Raw genomic sequence first — 18,863 nt, forward strand, 5'->3', positions numbered from 1 at the left:
AGTAAGTACTATTATTATTATCTGTACTGTATTAACTATTATTTTCTGTATTGTATTAACTCCAATTTATTTCTTGATCACCAGTGTCTCTTCTCTGCTTCTCTGGAAATGTTGAGCTGTCCTCTAGATATCCCCACTTGGATATTCCCCACAGGCACCTTGAATTCCACCTGTCTAATTGTGTGCTGTATAGTCTGTTTCTCTTGTTCTCTAGCTCAGTAATGATGTCCTTGTCTAGCCAGCTAGACAACTTTATTTTTCCAAGTTCCTTATTCAGTTAAACTTACAGGTCTTATCATTGCTTTTCATTTAACTTCATAAATCCCTCCATTTCTTTATGTCCTTGTTGCCAGACCTTAGTTTAGCCACTACCATCTCTCTCTTGGTGATCCTAATAACCTCTTAATTGATTTCTCATCTTGTCTTGTTCTCTTCCAACCTATTCTTCACTTTATAGCCCAGAAATTTTTCTAAAATGCAAAAAGTGATCATGGCGTCCTCTTGCTTGTAATCTATTAGTGGTTTCCCATTGGCCTCAAGATGAATTTTAAATTCCTCGGTTTATAAACCCAATCTTTCTGGCTTTTGTTCTTTTTAATTTTAAATTCTTGCCTTTTGTCTCGCCTCTCCTCCCCACTCTTCCTTAGCTACTCCTACTTGTCCTTTACATTCTAGCTTGAAATCCCTCCCCCTCTAAGCCTTTCTCTGATTCCTCTGCAGGGGTTGTGTGACCTCCTACAGACTTCTGTAGCATTGTATACTCATGATATTTGTTTTTCCAACTGTCACTTCTGTTGGATTATGAACCCTTTGATGGTGGGACTGCATCTTATTCACTGTTGTATACCCAGCACGGAATACAGTGCCACTTAGTAGTAGAAATTCAATAATATTTGAGTACTAGAAGGAAGTTTTTTTTTAATTTTTTTTTTTTTTAACGTTTATTTATTTTTGAGACAGAGAGAGACACAGCATGAACGGGGGAGGGGCAGAGAGAGAGGGAGACACAGAATCGGAAGCAAGCTCCAGGCTCTGAGCCATCAGCCCAGAGCCTGATGCGGGGCTCGAACTCGCGGACCGCGAGATCGTGACCTGAGCTGAAGTCGGACGCTCAACCGACTGAGCCACCCAGGCGCCCCTAGAAGGAAGTTTTATTAACGCATTTATATATGTTTATAATTTGTATATAATATTAAATGTATTTATAGTAGAAGTACAAAATTCAAGTTTTTCATTAATTATTGTCAAGAATCTGGAGGGGGTTGGTTGTCTTGCCCTGCTTTATCCTTCTGAAAAAGTGTATGTAAGAATAGGGGTTAAAAAAAGAATAGGGAGTGATTTCTTCTGGATACTCTTTTTTGAGAGAGAGCGCATGTGCCCAAGTGGGGGAGTGGCAGAGGGTGATGGAGAGAGGGAGAATCTTAAGCAGGCTCCATACCCAGCTTGGAGCCTGACATTGCCTCCATCTCAGGACCATGAGATCATGACCTGATTTGAAATCAGGAGTCAGATGCTTAACTGACTGACTGAGCCACCCAGGCCCCCCTTCTTGATATTCTTTGAGCTTTAATTTCTGTGGTTGCTGATTTGTTCTTTTGGGAGGATTTGACATTAAAGCTGCAGAAGAAATATATGATCCCATCATGGCTCAGTGGGTTATAATAATTAAGGGTTTAATTAGTAATTGTTAGGTATAATCTTCTTAAATACCTCTTAGGGAAGTGATGGGAATGTATTGAGTTTATTAGACTTCATTAATTTGCCTGGGTTGAATTTCAGATGAAAAGTATTCCTCTGTTTTTTTACAGCTGGTGAATGCATATGTGATGACAAGCCGAGAGCCCCCTTTGAATACTGCAGCTTGCAGACTTCTATTGGACATCATGCCAGGGCTGGAAACTGCTGTTGTCTTTCAAGAAAAGGTACTTACTAAAAAGAAAAGTCATTTTATTTTTAAATTGAATGTTGATCTGTTTGATTTGTCTTTGTTAAGATAATTGTTACACATTTTTATGACAATAATATGTTATAGAAATATAAGAAATCAATAAAAATATAAGAGTAATTGTTTTCATGAGTACTTACTGCTTAGGTGCTATAGTATATCTTAAGTCTTAAGATTGTATGTTAATTGTATGTTTATTAAGTTATTATTTAATAATATACAATTATTATATTGTATATAACAATATACAATTGTATATTATTTGTATATTGTATACAATATACAAATTGTATATAATAATATACAATTATTAAAATTGTATGTTTATTTATTTTTGAGACAGAGACAGAGCATGAATGGGGGAGAGTCAGAGAGAGAGGGAGACACAGAATCTGAAGCAGGCTCCAGGCTCTGAGCTGTCAGCACAGAGCCCGACGCGGGGCTCGAACTCACGGACCGTGAGATCGTGACCTGAGCCGAAGTCGGACGCTTAACCGACTGAGCCACCCAGGCGCCCCCCAAATTTTTTTTTTTAATGTTTATTTTGAGAGAGATAGAACACAAGTCCAGGAGGGGCAGAGGGAGAGGGAGACACAGAATCTGTAACAGTCTCCAGACTGAGCTGTCAGCAGAGCCTGACGTGTGGCTTGAACCCATGAACCATGACATCATGACCTGAGCCGAAGCCAGATGCTTAACTCTCTGAGCCATCCAGGCGCCCTGGTTAAGATTGTATGGTTTTAGAATGGATTTATGATATTATCCAAACTCTTATTCTTCATGAGTTGTCTTCCTTAGTGAGGAAGGACTTTTCTACTTTGAGGAAACCCATTCTATTCTTGTGGTATTTATTATTTTTAATTTTTTGGGGGTAGTATTTAATATTTTGTTAGTATTTGAAGATCTGTTTTGTGCTGTGTCTTATGGTGGGTGTTGATAATACTTTTGTCAGCAAGATGGAAGATTTCACATAATGTATTTGGGAGGGCACATACAAATAAACTGATAATTTCAAATAAGGATAAGTACTATGAAGACCAGAAAATGGTAATTTGATAGTGACTGTGATAGTGAGTGTGTGTGTATACTTCAAATGTCAAAAATTTGTTGCTCTGTTTTTAGAAGTAATACAGATATTTTGTTCTCAGCATTAAGAATTTGCAGTGTGGGGGCGCCTGGGTGGCGCAGTCGGTTAAGCGTCCGACTTCAGCCAGGTCACGATCTCGCGGTCCGTGAGTTCGAGCCCCGCGTCAGGCTCTGGGCTGATGGCTCGGAGCCTGGAGCCTGTTTCCGATTCTGTGTCTCCCTCTCTCTCTGCCCCTCCCCCGTTCATGCTCTGTCTCTCTCTGTCCCAAAAATAAATAAAAAACGTTGAAAAAAAAAAAATAAATAAAAAAAAAGAATTTGCAGTGTGAATTGGGTATGTCACATAATTTTCTTTTTCTCAAAGATATTAAAATTTAATGTTCTGAAACAATCTGGAGGTCTTAGTGTAGTTAAATGTAGAAACCAAATGAAAGATCTGGAAATAGATTTTCATTTAACTTTTTTAAAAGTTTATTTTTCTTTTTTTGAGAGAGTGTGTGTGCAAGCGGGGAGGGGCAGAGAGAGGGAGAGAGAATCCCAAGTAGGCTCTGTGCTGACAACTCTGACATGGGGCTTGAATTCACAAATGGTGAGATCATGACCTGAGGCAGATCAAGAGTTGGACACTTAACTGACTGAGCCACTCAAGTTCCCCATCATTTAACTTTTAAGGAAATTGTTACGCAATTGTATCACATAAGGTATCTTAGAGAATAGCATTGTAATTAATGTTGTGATTTGCACATTGTATACAGACAAGTTTTAAAAATCTCCAATTAGTTATGATTGTGGGAGACCAAAAACATCTATATACTTGTCAGAAATATTTTAATATGCATTTTTTATTAAATGTTTGTTTATTTTGAGAGAGAGAGCATGTGTGTGACCAGGGGAGGGGCAGAGAGGAAGAGGGAGAGAGAGAATCCCAAGCAGTCTCCGAGCTGTAAGCACGGAGCCTGAGTGGGGGTGGGGGTGGGGCTCGAGCTCGATCCCACAAACCATGAGATTGACCTGAGCTGAAAGCAAGAGTTGGGCACTTAACCAGCTGAGCCATCCAGCTGCCCCTTAATATGCATTCTTTTGAAAACCAAGATGACAAATGAAGCATTTATAGCAGTGTATTTGTATATGCAAGATTTGTAGAAGACTATAGATGATTTTACTGTGCTTTGTAAAAGTGTCCTGGTTGTCATTGTAGGAAAGTCATCTCTGGTTCTTTATAGTTGCATCATTGTATATTTAGAATGAAGTAAATACCCTTTGGATGTCAGAAACACTGAGGGATTTTTTTGAGTAATAAAATTTGTTTCATAATAACTCATTTCTGGTGAGAGAAGTGAATTATTAAAGCAAAATCACATGTTAGATAGGAAATAACATAGCCTTGAATCCAGTGTCCTAGAGCACAGATTACAAACTTCTTTGAGATTGTGAGGCCTTAATGTTGGATTACATGATGATCTTTATCTTTCAGAAGTATCCTATGCAAATTTTTTGGTGTGAACCAATATTTTACTTTAAAATACAATTATAACTTGTAAATTAATGAGTTAGAGATCATTATTTTTGGAAAGATGGGCTACTGGTGTTTTACAAAGCTCTGGTTCAGACTCTGCTTTACAGCAGTATTTCTTAAACTTTGTGAACTGTAGTAACATGTTTTTACGTTGCAACCCAGTACATACAGTAAGTATATGAAAAAAGTTTTTTGAACATTGTTTACTCTTTGTGTGATACATTCTGATATTTCACTAAATCGATTCTATTTTAGCCACTATTTTTTAAAAAAAGTTGCTTATTTGTACTTTCAGAGATAGTGAAATAGCTTTACATTTTATTTACAATTATTTGACTGTAGTTTTCTTCATTATATTAAGCGTGTTACAGAACTGAGCACTTTAATATTATTTATGTAATAGGTTTTTCTTTTTTTTTTTTTTTTTTTAACATTTATTCATTTTTTTGAGAGACAGCACAAGCAGGGGAGGGGCAGAGAGAGGGGGAGACACAGAATCCAAAGCAGGCTCCAGGCTTTGAGCTGTCAGCACAGAGCCCGATGTGGGACTCGAACTCATGAAACGGAAGATCATGACCTGAGCCGAAGTTGGATGCTCAACCGACTGAGCCACCCACCCAGGCGCCCTGGTTTTTCTTTTCTTTTAAGAGAGAGCGCATGTGAGGTCATGTACACATGCAGGCAGGGGAGAGACAGAGGGAGAGGGAAAGAGAATCTTAAACAGGCTCCATGCTCAGTGTGGAGCCCAATGTGGGGCCTGATACCGTGATACTGGGATCATGACCTGAGCCAAAATCAAGAGTTGAATGTTCAACCCACAGAGCTACCAAGGTGTTCCTGTACTAGGTTTTTCCTATGGTTAAGTTTGTCAGTGTTAAGTCAGGTCAGGACTTTTAGGGACTTTTTTAAAAAAGTTTTTAAATTTTTATTAAAAAAATTTTTTTAATGTTTATTTTTGAGAGAGAGACAACGCAAGCAGGGGAGGGGCAGAGAGAGAGGGGGAGACACAGAATCCGAAGCAGGCTTCAGGCTCTGAGCTGTTAGCACAGAGCCTGATGCAGGGCTTGAACCCATGGACCACCAGATCATGACCTGAGCTGAAGTTGGATGATTAATGGACTGAGCCACCCAGGTGCCTCTAGGGACTTATTTTTTAAGTATTGTTTTGATGTTTTTCTCTTTGAGGTTGTCCTTAAATTATTGGAGGTGGGAGGGATAAAATCAGAGAGACTGAGGTCTCAGAAAGTATAATCTGTAAGTGAGTGTTTCTCAGATTTTATATTCTGGAACATTAAGATTCCTCTAAAATGTTAATAGGTGCTTTATGAAAAAAGTGTCCATGAGATCATTTAATAGGTAGATGGCTACCATTTATTAAGTGCTAGCCCTGTGCTAAGCATTTGTTTTGCATCATGTATTAGTCCTCACAGCATCCTGTGAGGTAGGAAGAAAACCATGAATATATGACCTTTCAGAAGCTGAGAGGGAAAAAAAATGGTTTTAAGAAAGAAGGGAGGAGACCCAGATCTATCCAGGATAACTTGGAAACTTTCCTATTGCATGCACATACAGATTCCAGGTAAATTGCAATAAACTCTTAGAGAAATCCCTAGGTGCCAGAGGTAACTGTAAAAACAAAGTGGTAGTTGAGGACAGGAGATAAAACCTTGGCTGAACAGTTGGAACTGGGACCTCGACCCCTGTGTAAAACCAGTACTCCCAAAGGACCTTCAATGAAACAGTGCAAAAGAGAAGTATCTGCCTACTGCCATGGAAGGTGACTGGTTTCTCAGTCTGTGACTCCACTCTGATGGCAGGGGGTGAGTGTGTGGGGTAGGGGAGGATAAATCTCTGAGACACTCTGGGCACAACCTTTATTTTGGTGTATGTTTGAAATTTCTGCCATATGAATAGGAACCCCAAAGTCAAGAAATTAACAACAAAATAATTGTCCTGAACTCACCATATTCCTTGAGTGTCTGACAAAAGCAAATGTAAAATTACTCTTGGGGAAAGCTCTCATAATCCAGGCTATAATGGATTTCAGAGAACAGCAATTTCCAGGTGAAGTGAGTTCACAAAAACATTACAAAATACACCAGGAAATAATTTTTCAGGATTAGGAATTAACAATAAAAATAAAGAGAAGAATCAAATAGAACAGATATCTGAAAGATATTAGGAAGTCCCTTTTAAATGACTGGATGTGTTTTCTTTTTGGATTTTTCATTACTAGTGCATAGAAATGCAACTGATGGGGCACCTGGGTGGCTCATTTGGTTGAGTGTCCGACTTCGGCTCAGGGATCTCACGGCTTGTGTATTCGAGCCCCATGTTGGACTTTGTGCTGACAGCTCAGAGCCTGGAGCCTGCTTTGGATTCTATGTCTCCCTCTCTCTCTGCCCCTTCCCTGCTCATGCTCTCTCAAAAATAAACATTAAAAAAAAAAGAGAAATGTAACTGATTTTGTATGCTGTAACTTTGTTGAATTCATTTATTCTAACATTGTATGTGGAATCTTAGAAGTTTTCTACATAAAATATCATGTCATCTGTGAATAGAGATAATTTTATTTCTTCTTTTCCAACATAAATGCCTTTAATTTCTTTTTCGTGTCCAGTTCTGGCTAGAACTTACTGTGTTGAATAGAAGTAGTGAAAGCAGACATCTTTGTCTTGTTCTTTTTTTCCTAAAATTGTTTTTAGTGCTTATTTTTGAGAGAGAGCATGTGTGCGCTCATGAGCAGGGGAAGGGCAGAGAGAGAGGGAGACAGAATCTGAAGCAGGCTCCAGGCTCTGAGCTGTCAACACAGAGCTGGACACCCATGGACCTCAGTCAAAGTCGGATGCTTAATCAGCTGAGCCACTCAGGCGCCTCTGTCTTGTTCTTGATGTTAGGGAGAAAGTCTGTTAGTCTTTTTGATTGTTGAGTATAATGTTGAGTGTGGGTGGATTTTCCATAACTGGCTTTTATGATATTAAGGAGGTTTCCTTCTGTTCCTAATTTATTAAGTATTTTAATGAAAGTGTGTTGATTTTTGGCAGATTCTTTTTGTATCAGTTGAGATGGTCAGATGGTTTTCCATTAATTCACAGTAATTTCACACTCATTTTATTGTGTGTAGTTTGGTGTACTAGATTGGTTTTTGTATGTTGAACTATGCTTGCATTCCTGGATAAATCCATTCATTGATCATGGTGTATAATCCTTTTACTGTGCTGCTGTGGTATTTTATTGAGGTTTTTTTGTATCAGTATTCATAAGGGATATTGTTCTGTAGTTTTCTTATAGTGTCTTTGGCATCAGGATAACGCTGGCCTAATGGAATGAGTTTGAAGTGTTCCCTTATTTTTTGGAAGAGTTTGAGAAAGATTGGTATTCTTTAAATGTTTAGTGTACAATTCACCAATGAATTCATCTGGTCCTGAGTTTTTCTATTTTGGGAGATTTTTGATGACTGATTCAGTCTCCTTACTCCTTAGGTCTTAATCAGTTTTTCTTTATGAATCAGTTTTGGTAGATTGTGTATCTAGGAATTTGTCCATTTTGTCATCTTACCTAAGTTATTCATTTTGTTGGTATATAATTGTTTATAGTGTTTTATGTTTTTTTTTATTTCTGCAAGATTGGTAGTAAGATTGGTACAAACTTTTGTTTGTATTTTTAAATTTTATTTGTTTTTTAAGTTTGTTTATTTTGAGGAAGAGAGAGAAAGAGAGTGGGAGGAGCAGAGAGAGAGGGAGAGAGAGAATCCCAAGCAGGCTCTACACTGTCAGCACAGAGCCTGATGTGGGGCTTGAACTCCTGAACCTTGAGATCATGACCTGAGCTAAAACTTAAGAGTTGGATGCCTAACTGACTGAGCCACCCAGGCATTCCTCTCTTTCAGTTTTGAGAGTAATGTGAGTCTTTTTTATTTTTATTTTTAAAATTTCTTTGGGTCTTGTTCAAGATTTGTCAATATTGTTGGATCTTTTCAAAGAAACAACTTTTGGTTTCATTTTCTGTATTTTTCTATTTGCTGTTTTACTTATCTTCACTCTAATCTTTATTATTTGCTTCTATTACCTTTGGGTTTTGTTTGCTCTTTTTCTAGTTCCTTAAAGTGTACAGTTAGGTTATTAGGGATTTGAGATCCATCTTTTTTTTAATTGTATGTATGTTTGCAGCCATGAATTTCCCTCTTAGCAATGCTTGTGACACCTCCCACAAATTTTGGTATGCATTCATCTCAAGGTATTTCTAATTTCCCTGTGACTTCTTTGACCCCTGGGTTATTTAAAAGTGTATTAATTTCCACATATGAATTGTCCAGTTTTCCTTAGGTTGTTTATTTCTTATTTAATTTCAATGTGATTGGAAAAAATTCTTTGTAAGAGTTTATTCTTCTTAATTTATTAACCCTGTTGTTGTTTAACATGGTCTATCCTGGAAAATGATCCATGTGTACTTAAGAAGAATGTATATTCTGGTCTTGTTGGGTGGAGTATTCTCTGTGTGTCTGTTAGGTGTAATTGGTTTATAGTGTTCGACTCTTATGTTTCCTTACTGATCTTCTGTTTGGTTCTATCTATTATTGAAAGTGGGGGTACAGAGTTTCTGTTTGGGATAATAAGGTTTGGAAAAACAGTGGTGATGGTTATGCAACATTGTAAATGTACTTAATCACTCTGAATTGTACACTTAAGAATGGTTTAAAAGGTTCAAAATTATTGGATATGTTAAAAAAAAAAAAAAAAAAGAATCTAAATTCTTAACAAAAGTCCAAGACCATGGGAGAAAAATGGCCATTTGGGAAAGGAAACAGAGAGCTAGTGTGTATAAAGTTTACAGTTATTGAATTTAAAAATATAGTAGATGAATTAGAGTGAAGTTTAGACACAGCTGAAGATAGAACCGTGATACCATGATCTGAGCTGAAACAAAGAGTCAGACACTTAACCGACTGAGCCACCTAGGCACTTCTCATGTCAATATATTTTTTTGAAAAAATTTTTTAATGTTTTCATTAATTTTTTTTTTTTTGAGAGAGAGAATGAACAGGGGAGGGGCAGAGAGAGAGAGGGAGACACAGAATCTGAAGTAGTCTCCAGGTTCTGAGCTGTCAGCACAGAGCTGGACACGGGTCTTGAACTCACCAGCTGTGGGATCATGACCTGAGCCGAAGTTGAAGCTCAACTGATTGAGTCACCCAGGAACCCCTCATGTCAATATTTTAAAACAAAATTTCTCAGCATGTGTTTTTCAGAGGGTTAATTTTTTGAAAAGAGGTTAAAATGTTTAGAAATATATGGGATAATGACTCCATGACCTTAGGGAAGAATTTAAGATACAAAATGCACAAAATTTAAAAGAAAATACTGTTAAGTATGATTACATAAAAATTATGAGCTTGTGTTTATCATAAAACACTTGTAAAAGCTGTGTATTTCACAGAAATGGAAGCCTAAATGGTCAACAGGAATGAAAAAATGCTGAACCTCATTAATAATGATGAATTCAAATTATATGCAGTGCTGTTTTTATACCCACCAGACTACAGAAGGTGAAAAGTATGACTGTGGTCAAGTGTTGACAGAGATGTAGAAAAAAAGTATTCACTGTTGGTGGAAATGTGAATTGTTGCAGTCACTTTGGAAAATAGCCTGGCATTCTCTGGTAAAGTTGAGCATGCACATATCCTACATCCATGATGCAGTTTTTTTTTTTTTTTTTTTTAATTATTTTTGAGAAAGAGTGTGCGCATGTGAGGGAGGGGCAGAGATAGAGGAGGATAGAGGATTTGAAACTGCCTCTGTGCTGACAGTAGATAGCTTGATGCGGGGCTCGAACTCACAGACTGTGAGATCATGACCTGAGCCAAAGTTGGACACTTAACCAACTGAGCCACCCAGGCGCCCCTGTTTAGTAGTTTATTTTTTTTTTTAATGTTTATTTACTTTTGAGAGAGAGAGAGAGAGAGAGACAGTGCAAGCAGGGGAGGGGCAGAGAGAGAGGGAGACATAGAATCTGAAGCAGGCTGCAGGTTCTGTGCTGTTAGCACTTGGTGTTCGAACTCACGAACTGTGAGATCATGACCTGAGCTGGAGTCAGATGCTTAACTGACTCAGCCACCCAGGTGCCCCCTGATTTAGTAGTTCTGATCCTAGATGTCTGCTCTGTGGATAGCTATGGATAGGCTTGCACAAAAATAGTTGTTTTTTTTCTGTTTTTTTTTTTTTTTAGTTTTTTATTTAAAGATTTTTTTTTTGTGTTTATTTTTGAGAGTGAGAGCACGAGTAGGGGAGGGGCAGAGAGAGAGGGAGACACAGAATCTGAAGCAGGCTCCAGACTCTGAGCTGTCAGCACAGAGCCCTCTTGTGGGGCTCAGACTCACAGAGTTGTGGTTTTTAAGCCAACAAAATAGCAGCAAAATACGGAGGTGAAGAACATCTGGAGGTCAACTGCCTGGGATCAGACCCCAGCTCTTTCACTTATGTTACTTAACCTTATTGTGACTCAGTTTCCTTTTCAGTAAATACTTACCTAATCACGTAAGGTTGATAGAAGTTAATAAGTAATTGTGTCTAAAGTCTGTCTTATGTTGAATGCTATTTGTGACAATTACATGTAATAATATAGGTGAATGTAAAGAACATAATGGTGAATAATAACTTGCAGAAAAATGCAGTATCATGTGGTTTATACAGTTCAAAGCATATAACTTTAACAAGTTTAATGAGAAAATTGTTAACATTTAGTAACATGGGTACCTTTTGGGAAGAGAGGACACAGGTGGTATAAGGAGGAACACATGGAAGATCTCAAGTAGATCGTGGGTGATTTTCATTTTCTTTGATTGGACTATACATGTTTTTTTAATTAAAAAATTGTTTTTAACGTTTAATTTATTTTTGAGAGAGAGAGAGAGAGAGAGAGAGCGCGTGGCGAGAAGGAGCAGAGAGAGAGGGAGACACAGAATCCAAAGCAGGCTCCAGGCTCTGAGCTATCAGCACAGAGCCTGATGCGGGCCTCAAATCCACAAACCATGAGATCATGACCTGAGCTGAAGTCAGGTGCTTAACTGACTGAGCCACTCAGTTGCCCCTGGAGTATGCATGTTTATGTGTACTATTTCATAAAAAAAACTAATGAAAAATGAGTTTGGGATATGTGGTGTTAAGTACTTTGATGGATGACTTCTCATTAGTAATGTTAATTGTGCATTGTGAACTTCAGAGAATATAGAAGTTTTAGTGCTTCCCTCTTGGTCATGGAATATTTTGGGTCTCAAACATCTAAGGTAAGACTGTTATGTGATTATTGATCTTTAGCTTGAATTTCAGTGGCTAGATAGGAATCTATTTCACAGATGTACAGATACTTTAATCCACTTAGACACTTTACTTGCATTTTTAAATTTATGAGCAGCATTGAAATATCTTATTAAGAGATTCTTTTTTTTTTTTTTTTTTTTAATTTTTTTTTTTTTCAACGTTTTTTATTTATTTTTGGGACAGAGAGAGACAGAGCATGAACGGGGGAGGGGCAGAGAGAGAGGGAGACACAGAATCAGAAACAGGCTCCAGGCTCCGAGCCATCAGCCCAGAGCCTGACGCGGGGCTCGAACTCACGGACCGCGAGATCGTGACCTGGCTGAAGTCGGACGCTCAACCGATTGCGCCACCCAGGCGCCCCTAAGAGATTCTTTCATAAGACTAAAATCTTTGCTTATGTCTTTAATTATGAAAATGGTCTTTGCTGAATTGTACTATTTAATTTCCTTTACTATAGGAGGGAATTGTTGAGAATCTTTTCAAATGGGCCCGAGAGGCTGATCAGCCATTGAGGACGTATTCTACTGGACTGTTAGGAGGTGCTATGGAGAATCAAGACATTGCTGCCAACTATAGAGATGAGAATTCACAGCTGGTAAGGACTATGTTAGAATTACTTTTTGTATAAGGTGGGAGAGTATTCACAAGTTCTTTCCTTACTACCTGAACTCGAAAGGTAGATCTTGGGGCGCCTGGGTGGTGCAGTCGGTTAAGCGTCCGACTTCAGCCAGGTCACGATCTCGCGGTCCGTGAGTTCGAGCCCCGCGTCAGGCTCTGGGCTGATGGCTCGGAGCCTGGAGCCTGTTTCCGATTCTGTGTCTCCCTCTCTCTCTGCCCCTCCCCCGTTCATGCTCTGTCTCTCTCTGTCCCAAAAATAAATAAAAAACGTTGAAAAAAAAAATTAAAAAAAAAAAAAAAAAAAGAAAAGGTAGATCTTATTCATTATATGGTACTGGAATATAGCTATAATTTTGACATTTCAAGATAACTTTTTTTTTTTTTTTAAGTCTGTGTATTCTGAGAGAAAGAGCGAGCTGGGGAGGGGCAGAGAGGGAGAGAGAGAATCCCATGCGGGCTCTGTGCTGTCTGTGCAGAGCCCGATGCGGGGCTTGATCTCACAGACTGTGAGATCATGACCTGAGCCAAGATCAAGAGTTGGACGCTTAACTGACTGAGCCACCCAGGCACCCCTCAAAATTACTTTTCATAATAGTTTTGATTTTACTTTTTTTAACTTGAAAATAGCCATTTTTCATCTTATCAAGGATCATATCCCAACATTTGGATTATGAAAATTTTCAAACATACAGCAAAATAGAATTTTACAGAGAACAGCTGTGTACATACCACTTAAATTGTTTGTGAACATTTTACTATACCCATGCATACCCATCCATCCATCCACCTTTTCTTTTATTTCATCCACCATCCTTTTTTTTTTATGTAGTTCGAAGTAAATTGCAGGCATAATTTCTTTCTTTTTTTTTTTTTTTTTTTTTAAAACTAAGCATAATGCTATATTTTAGTGTTGGCTCAAAAAATAAGTACTTAAGGGGGCGCCTGGGTGGCGCAGTCGGTTAAGCGTCCGACTTCAGCCAGGTCACGATCTCGCGGTCCGTGAGTTCGAGCCCCACGTCAGGCTCTGGGCTGATGGCTCGGAGCCTGGAGCCTGTTTCTGATTCTGTGTCTCCCTCTCTCTCTGCCCCTCCCCCGTTCATGCTCTGTCTCTCTCTGTCCCAAAAATAAATAAAAAACGTTGAAAAAAATTTATAAAAAAAAAAAAAAAAAAAAGTACTTAAGGGGTGCCTTTGGTTGAGTGTCTGACTTTGGCTCAGGTCCTGATCTCTTGTTCCATGGGTTAGAGCCCCACATCAGGCTCTGTGCTAACAGCTCAGAGCCTGGAGCCTGCTTCAGATTCTGTGTCTCCCGCTCTGTCTGCCCCTCCCCCGCTTGCACCCTGTCTTTCTCTCTCAAAAATAAATAAAAAATAAAATACTTAAAACATGAAAAAGTAGTGAACTTGAAAAATAGATTGTATAATTATGTAGATGGCAATATCTAACAATGCATTTACAACAGGTATAAGTTTGAGAAGCCTTCATGTTTTCAGACTTTTTTTTTTTAATGTTTATTTCTGAGACAGAGAGAGAGCATGAGTGGGGGAGGGACAGAGAGAGGGAGACACAGAATCCGAAGCAGGCTCCAGGCTCTGAGCTCTCAGCACAGAGCCCGACGTAGGGCTTGAACTCACAAACCGTGAGATCATGACCTGAGCTGAAGTCAGTCGCTCAACCGACTGAGCCACCCAGGCGCCCCTGGACATTTTTTTAAAATCATGAATATGTCTAGTGTCTGCCTCTTCAGGTGTGATGGTCCAGCCCAGCTTGATCCAGATAGATCAGCTATGAATGATGTCTGATGTGCAAATGTGGTTTGGGTTCTCTGGGAAATTTTATGAGGAATGAGAGTTTTAGCTGTTTATTTCATTAAGCTGTAGGAATTAGGTCAAAGCATTTATCAAATCTTTGCCATTTCCAGATACTGAAATAACTGCATGAGGGTCTACTTCTCCTTAAATGGAAATAAGAATTATTTATTAAGACTCATTTAAATTAAGATGCAGAAGAAATAAGGCCTTTTATTCCAATATCTGTTGATAGGTGGCAATAGTACTTCGAAGACTGAGGGAGCTACAACTTCAGGAAGTGGCTTTGCGGCAGGAAAACAAGCGTCCCAGCCCGCGAAAGCTCTCCTCTGAACCCCTTTTGCCTCTGGATGAAGAAGCTGTGGATATGGACTATGGCGACATGGCTGTAGATGTAGTGGATGGTGAACAAGAGGAAGCCTCTGGGGACATGGAGATTTCCTTTCATCTTGATTCAGGCCACAAGACCAGTAGTAGAGTGAACTCAGCAGCCAAACCTGACGAGGGAGGATTGAGGAAAAACAAGTCAGCAAAACAGGGTGACAGAGAGAGTTTTAGGAAAGCCAAGCAGAAGTTGGGTTTCTCAGCATCTGATCCAGATCGTATGTTTGTTGAGCTATCTAATAGCAGCTGGTCAGAAATGTCCCCTTGGGTGATTGGCACCAATTATACTCTTTATCCTATGACTCCTGCTATTGAGCAGCGACTCATTCTCCAGTATTTGACCCCCCTAGGAGAATATCAGGAGGTAAGCTTATTGGGAAGAATGCTGTTCACACTTTGGGACTAGTGCTTATTTCTGAGATATTTTAGGTAGCATTTTATACTCTGAGGTGTTTTTACTCTAATACAGAAAAGTCTTTGCCTCAAACTGGTGAAGTCTTATGCCACTGGTAAAGTCTTAGGTCACTTCAGATGTAGGTTTATTTGATAAAAGTGGGTTTGTATGTTTATAAGGGAGTGGGGGGGTACCTCATTTTTTTAAAATCTTTTGTCTTCATAATGGAACAGGAAATATGTGAAAATAAACCCAGTGTTAAGATTTATTTTTGTTTTCATTTCAGTTACTTCCCATATTCATGCAACTTGGATCACGGGAATTAATGATGTTCTATATTGACCTGAAACAGACTAATGATGTCCTGCTTACATTTGAGGCGCTCAAGGTAAAAAAAATTTTTTAAGATTTTTTTTTTTTTTTTTTTAAGTAATCTGTACACCTCACATGGCGTTCAAAGTCACAACCTTGAGGTCAGGAGTCGTGCACTCCACTGATTGGGTCAGCCAGGTGCCCCACTTGGGGTAAAATTCTTGAAAATGTTAGGTACTGAGTGTTTTATTGACATGGATGTACCCATGTGTTTTGGTGTATAGCATCTCTGAGTTTTATTGCTCAGGGCATTTTCATTGCCAGATGTGTCAAAATAGGAACAATTGAAAATTTCTTATTTCAGTAGAAGAGATGAGGCTTACTTACCAAGTGGTTTCACAGAAATTCAGGAGTCTGTCCTATAGGGTTGAATGGTAGAGAGTGGATCTAGATCTGGGGATGGCCTCAGTTATTTTTGCTGCATAGGAGTGGAAAACTATGTGTATAATATCTTATATCTTACTTTTTAAATATTCTTTGTCAGGCAACATTACTTTTTCTGAATTCTTCATCATTTACATAGCGTATGATGTTAGCTTATCTAGAGTAAACAAAATGTGAATTGGAAAATGAGTAAAGAAGTAGAGGCAGACCTAAATTCAGTAGAGGTAAGTGACTTCCTGGGTTGCAGAGGCACTAAATAGGGGAGGGCAGGTTAGCTAGCCCACGAAATTCATACTTATTCAAGTAATCTGAATGGAGAGAGATAAATTGAATGAATAACATTGTGGCTATCATATAATTCTACTCACCAGGTAACTAATGAACAGAGTACCTTTCTGTGATGTTTACACTTTTAGGTAAATCAAATCTTTATAGTTTGCTTAAGACAGTCATGTAAGCCTATGATTTCTTTTAGATATTATAGATGTTGTGGAAAAAGTATGGGGCACAAAGGAAGGAGTATTGTCTTCTTCCTGAGAAATGTTTCCAGAAAAGACCTCTGAAAAAAGAAGTGATGCTCTTTCTGGCTCTTTAAAGTTACAACTTTAAGGGGAAAAAAAAGAAAGAAAGAAACAACTTTATTTTTGATATTCTAGAGCTATGCTATCTAATAGAAGTTTCAGTAATGGTAGAGGGGCGCCTGGGAGGCTCAGTCGGTTAAGCATCCGACTTCAGCTCAGGTCTTGATCTCACAGCTTGTGAGTTCGAGCCCCGTGTCAGGTTCTGTGCTGACAGCTCAGAGCCAGGAGCCTGCTTCAGATTCTGTGTCACCCTCGCTCTTTGCCCCTCCCCCACTCATACTCTGTGTGTGTGTGTGTGTGTGTGTGTGTGTGTGTGTGTGTCTCTCTCTCTCTCAAAAATAAACATGAAAAAAATTAAAAAAAAGTTTTAGTAATGGTGGAAATTTTCTATGTCTCTGCTTTTCAATACAGTGGCTACTAGCTGTATGAGCACTTAAAATGTAGCTAGTGTCACTGAGGCATTGAATTTTTTATCTTAGTCTCGTGTGGCCAATGATTACTGCATTGGACAGCAGAGTTCCAGAGTATATTGAAATGAAATGGAGGTGAGGAAAGTTGCCTTTCAGATGCCAGAAATTTTAAACATGGAGGAGGTCAGACATACCCTGTATAACATATCCCTGTGTGTGGATGTAGTGTGTGTGTGTGTGTGTGTGTGTGTGTGTGTAAATTCATTATACTTTGAACAATGGAATGCAGCTAGAGGTCAGAGTTCTCTCTAGTCCAAAGGTCTTGCTTTCAGATGCAGCATCCTGTCCTGAACCAGGAGATAGTGGAAGAGGGGATTTGGGCAGTTGCTATTTCCATAGGTTATGTATGAGGAATTATAATGGATATTGTTATTCAGCTGTTTCCATGCAGAGTCATAGGGGATTAAAGAAAATGAAATAAGGGTGAACAGGGAAAAGTTGGCAAGAGATCTTTCTTACAGGGAAATAATGTAGAAAGATATGTACTCCTTTGTTCAAAAGGAAGGTTCAGTTATATAGGAGAGGAGGATAGGTGTTGAAGTTAAAATAAAAATGGGTTAAAATGTAGTCATTTGAAGAACCAGACCTTATACGGAGATACAATATAAAGAGAGAAAGTAGAATCTTTGCTTACATGAGCAAAGTGATCTAGGTTATAGGCTTTGTATTGGTAAGGTTGAACCTGCTTATTACTCTCTTTTCTCTTCTACCTATCCTGGCAGTGGAACTGCCACTTTATGGTAGGGACGTGAGAAAAACTACATGCCATCTTCTAAGGGTTGGCAGGGATATGTGGTTTAGCTACTTGGAGGACAGACTTGGATAACAGACAAAAAGAGTAAAGAGGTAAGAGATTTGAATTACATATGAGGATTAGTCTGAATCTGGGTGTTGAGAGAACTTCTGAAGAAGGTACATACCTGTTGTTTTTGCCATTAACCCTGGCAAGATTTGTATCCAGTTACATACTTTCCAGTCTGTTTTGTCTCTACTTTGTGCCTGCTTCACCATCTGGAAGACACCTTGGCACGAGAAACACGAGGGGGAGCTCTAGTTCTTCCGAGGCCCTGTCCACATTAGCTTGGGTTGAAGGTCATGAAGTAGCCTGCTGCTTGCATTGTACTTCCTGCCTTTAAAATTGCCCAGAAGACCAGGTCTACCCAGAGAGACTAGTGGGAACTGAACAGGAAGTTAACAAAACTTGAAAGATCACATGCTTTTAAAGATCTGTTTAAAGTGCATTCTGATAAGTTCCAAACATTTGCTAGTTTGGTAATTTGTTGAAGATGGTTATTTGGAGTTATATATAATGAGGTTCAGTATAAAAGAATACAAAATTTTGGGGTGTCTGGGTGGCTCAGTCAGTTAAGCGTCTGACTTCAGCTCAGGTCATGATCTCACGGTTGTGAGTTCGAGCCCCGCATTGGGCTCTGTGCTGACAGCTTAGAGCCTGGAGCCTGCTTTGGGTTCTGTGTCTCCCTCTCTCTCTGTTCCTCCCCCGCTCATGCTCTGTCTCTCTCCTTCAAAAATAAATAATAACATTAAAAAAAAATTAAAAAAAAAAAGAAGACAGAGTTTGGTATTTTATTAGATGATAAGTCTGTGACTGAGCCAAAACTAGAACATAGAGCTGATTATATTTAAAGGATTAAAATGGGAAGGTTAAGAAAAATCCTTTAGGGAAGCTATGTAATAATAAAATGGTTGTGGGACTATGTCATTGTTTATGGCAGTATTTTTCATTTCTTGTTTTTCACCTTTATGAAAACCTTTGGTGTTAGAAGGGGATGTTAGGAAATCTTAATAGGTTCCCCCCCCCCCCCAGCTTTATTGAGATATAATTCACATACCATAGAGGGTTTTCTCTGTTTTTTTATTTCCCTTTAAGCAGTACTGGTTTTATTTCTGTTGTGAGGGAGTGGTTGTCTACTTCAGAGGATTCCTTTTATTTAGCAGCTTGATTTAATGTTTTGTGAAAAGATTTTGTGAT

General features: G+C 38.8%; 1 protein-coding gene across 16 annotated transcripts in view; it reads left to right on the forward strand.

Annotated features, from left to right (window-relative positions):
• Positions 1-18,863, forward strand: part of DCAF1 (DDB1 and CUL4 associated factor 1) — a 92,442-nt gene that overhangs the window by 25,872 nt on the left and 47,707 nt on the right. For all 16 annotated transcript variants that reach the window (XR_009260909.1, XR_009260908.1, XR_009260905.1 and 13 more), the window contains 4 exons: positions 1,809-1,922; positions 12,321-12,458; positions 14,524-15,036; positions 15,353-15,454. Coding sequence is in view for 10 of the 16 variants with exons in the window: in XM_058726779.1 (XP_058582762.1) it covers positions 1,809-1,922; positions 12,321-12,458; positions 14,524-15,036; positions 15,353-15,454 (867 nt within the window). In the remaining 6 variants the exon portion in view is untranslated. The remainder of the gene's footprint in view (positions 1-1,808; positions 1,923-12,320; positions 12,459-14,523; positions 15,037-15,352; positions 15,455-18,863) is intronic.

Source organism: Neofelis nebulosa, chromosome 4 (genome assembly GCF_028018385.1).
Source record: "Neofelis nebulosa isolate mNeoNeb1 chromosome 4, mNeoNeb1.pri, whole genome shotgun sequence".
Lineage (NCBI taxonomy): Eukaryota > Metazoa > Chordata > Mammalia > Carnivora > Felidae > Neofelis > Neofelis nebulosa.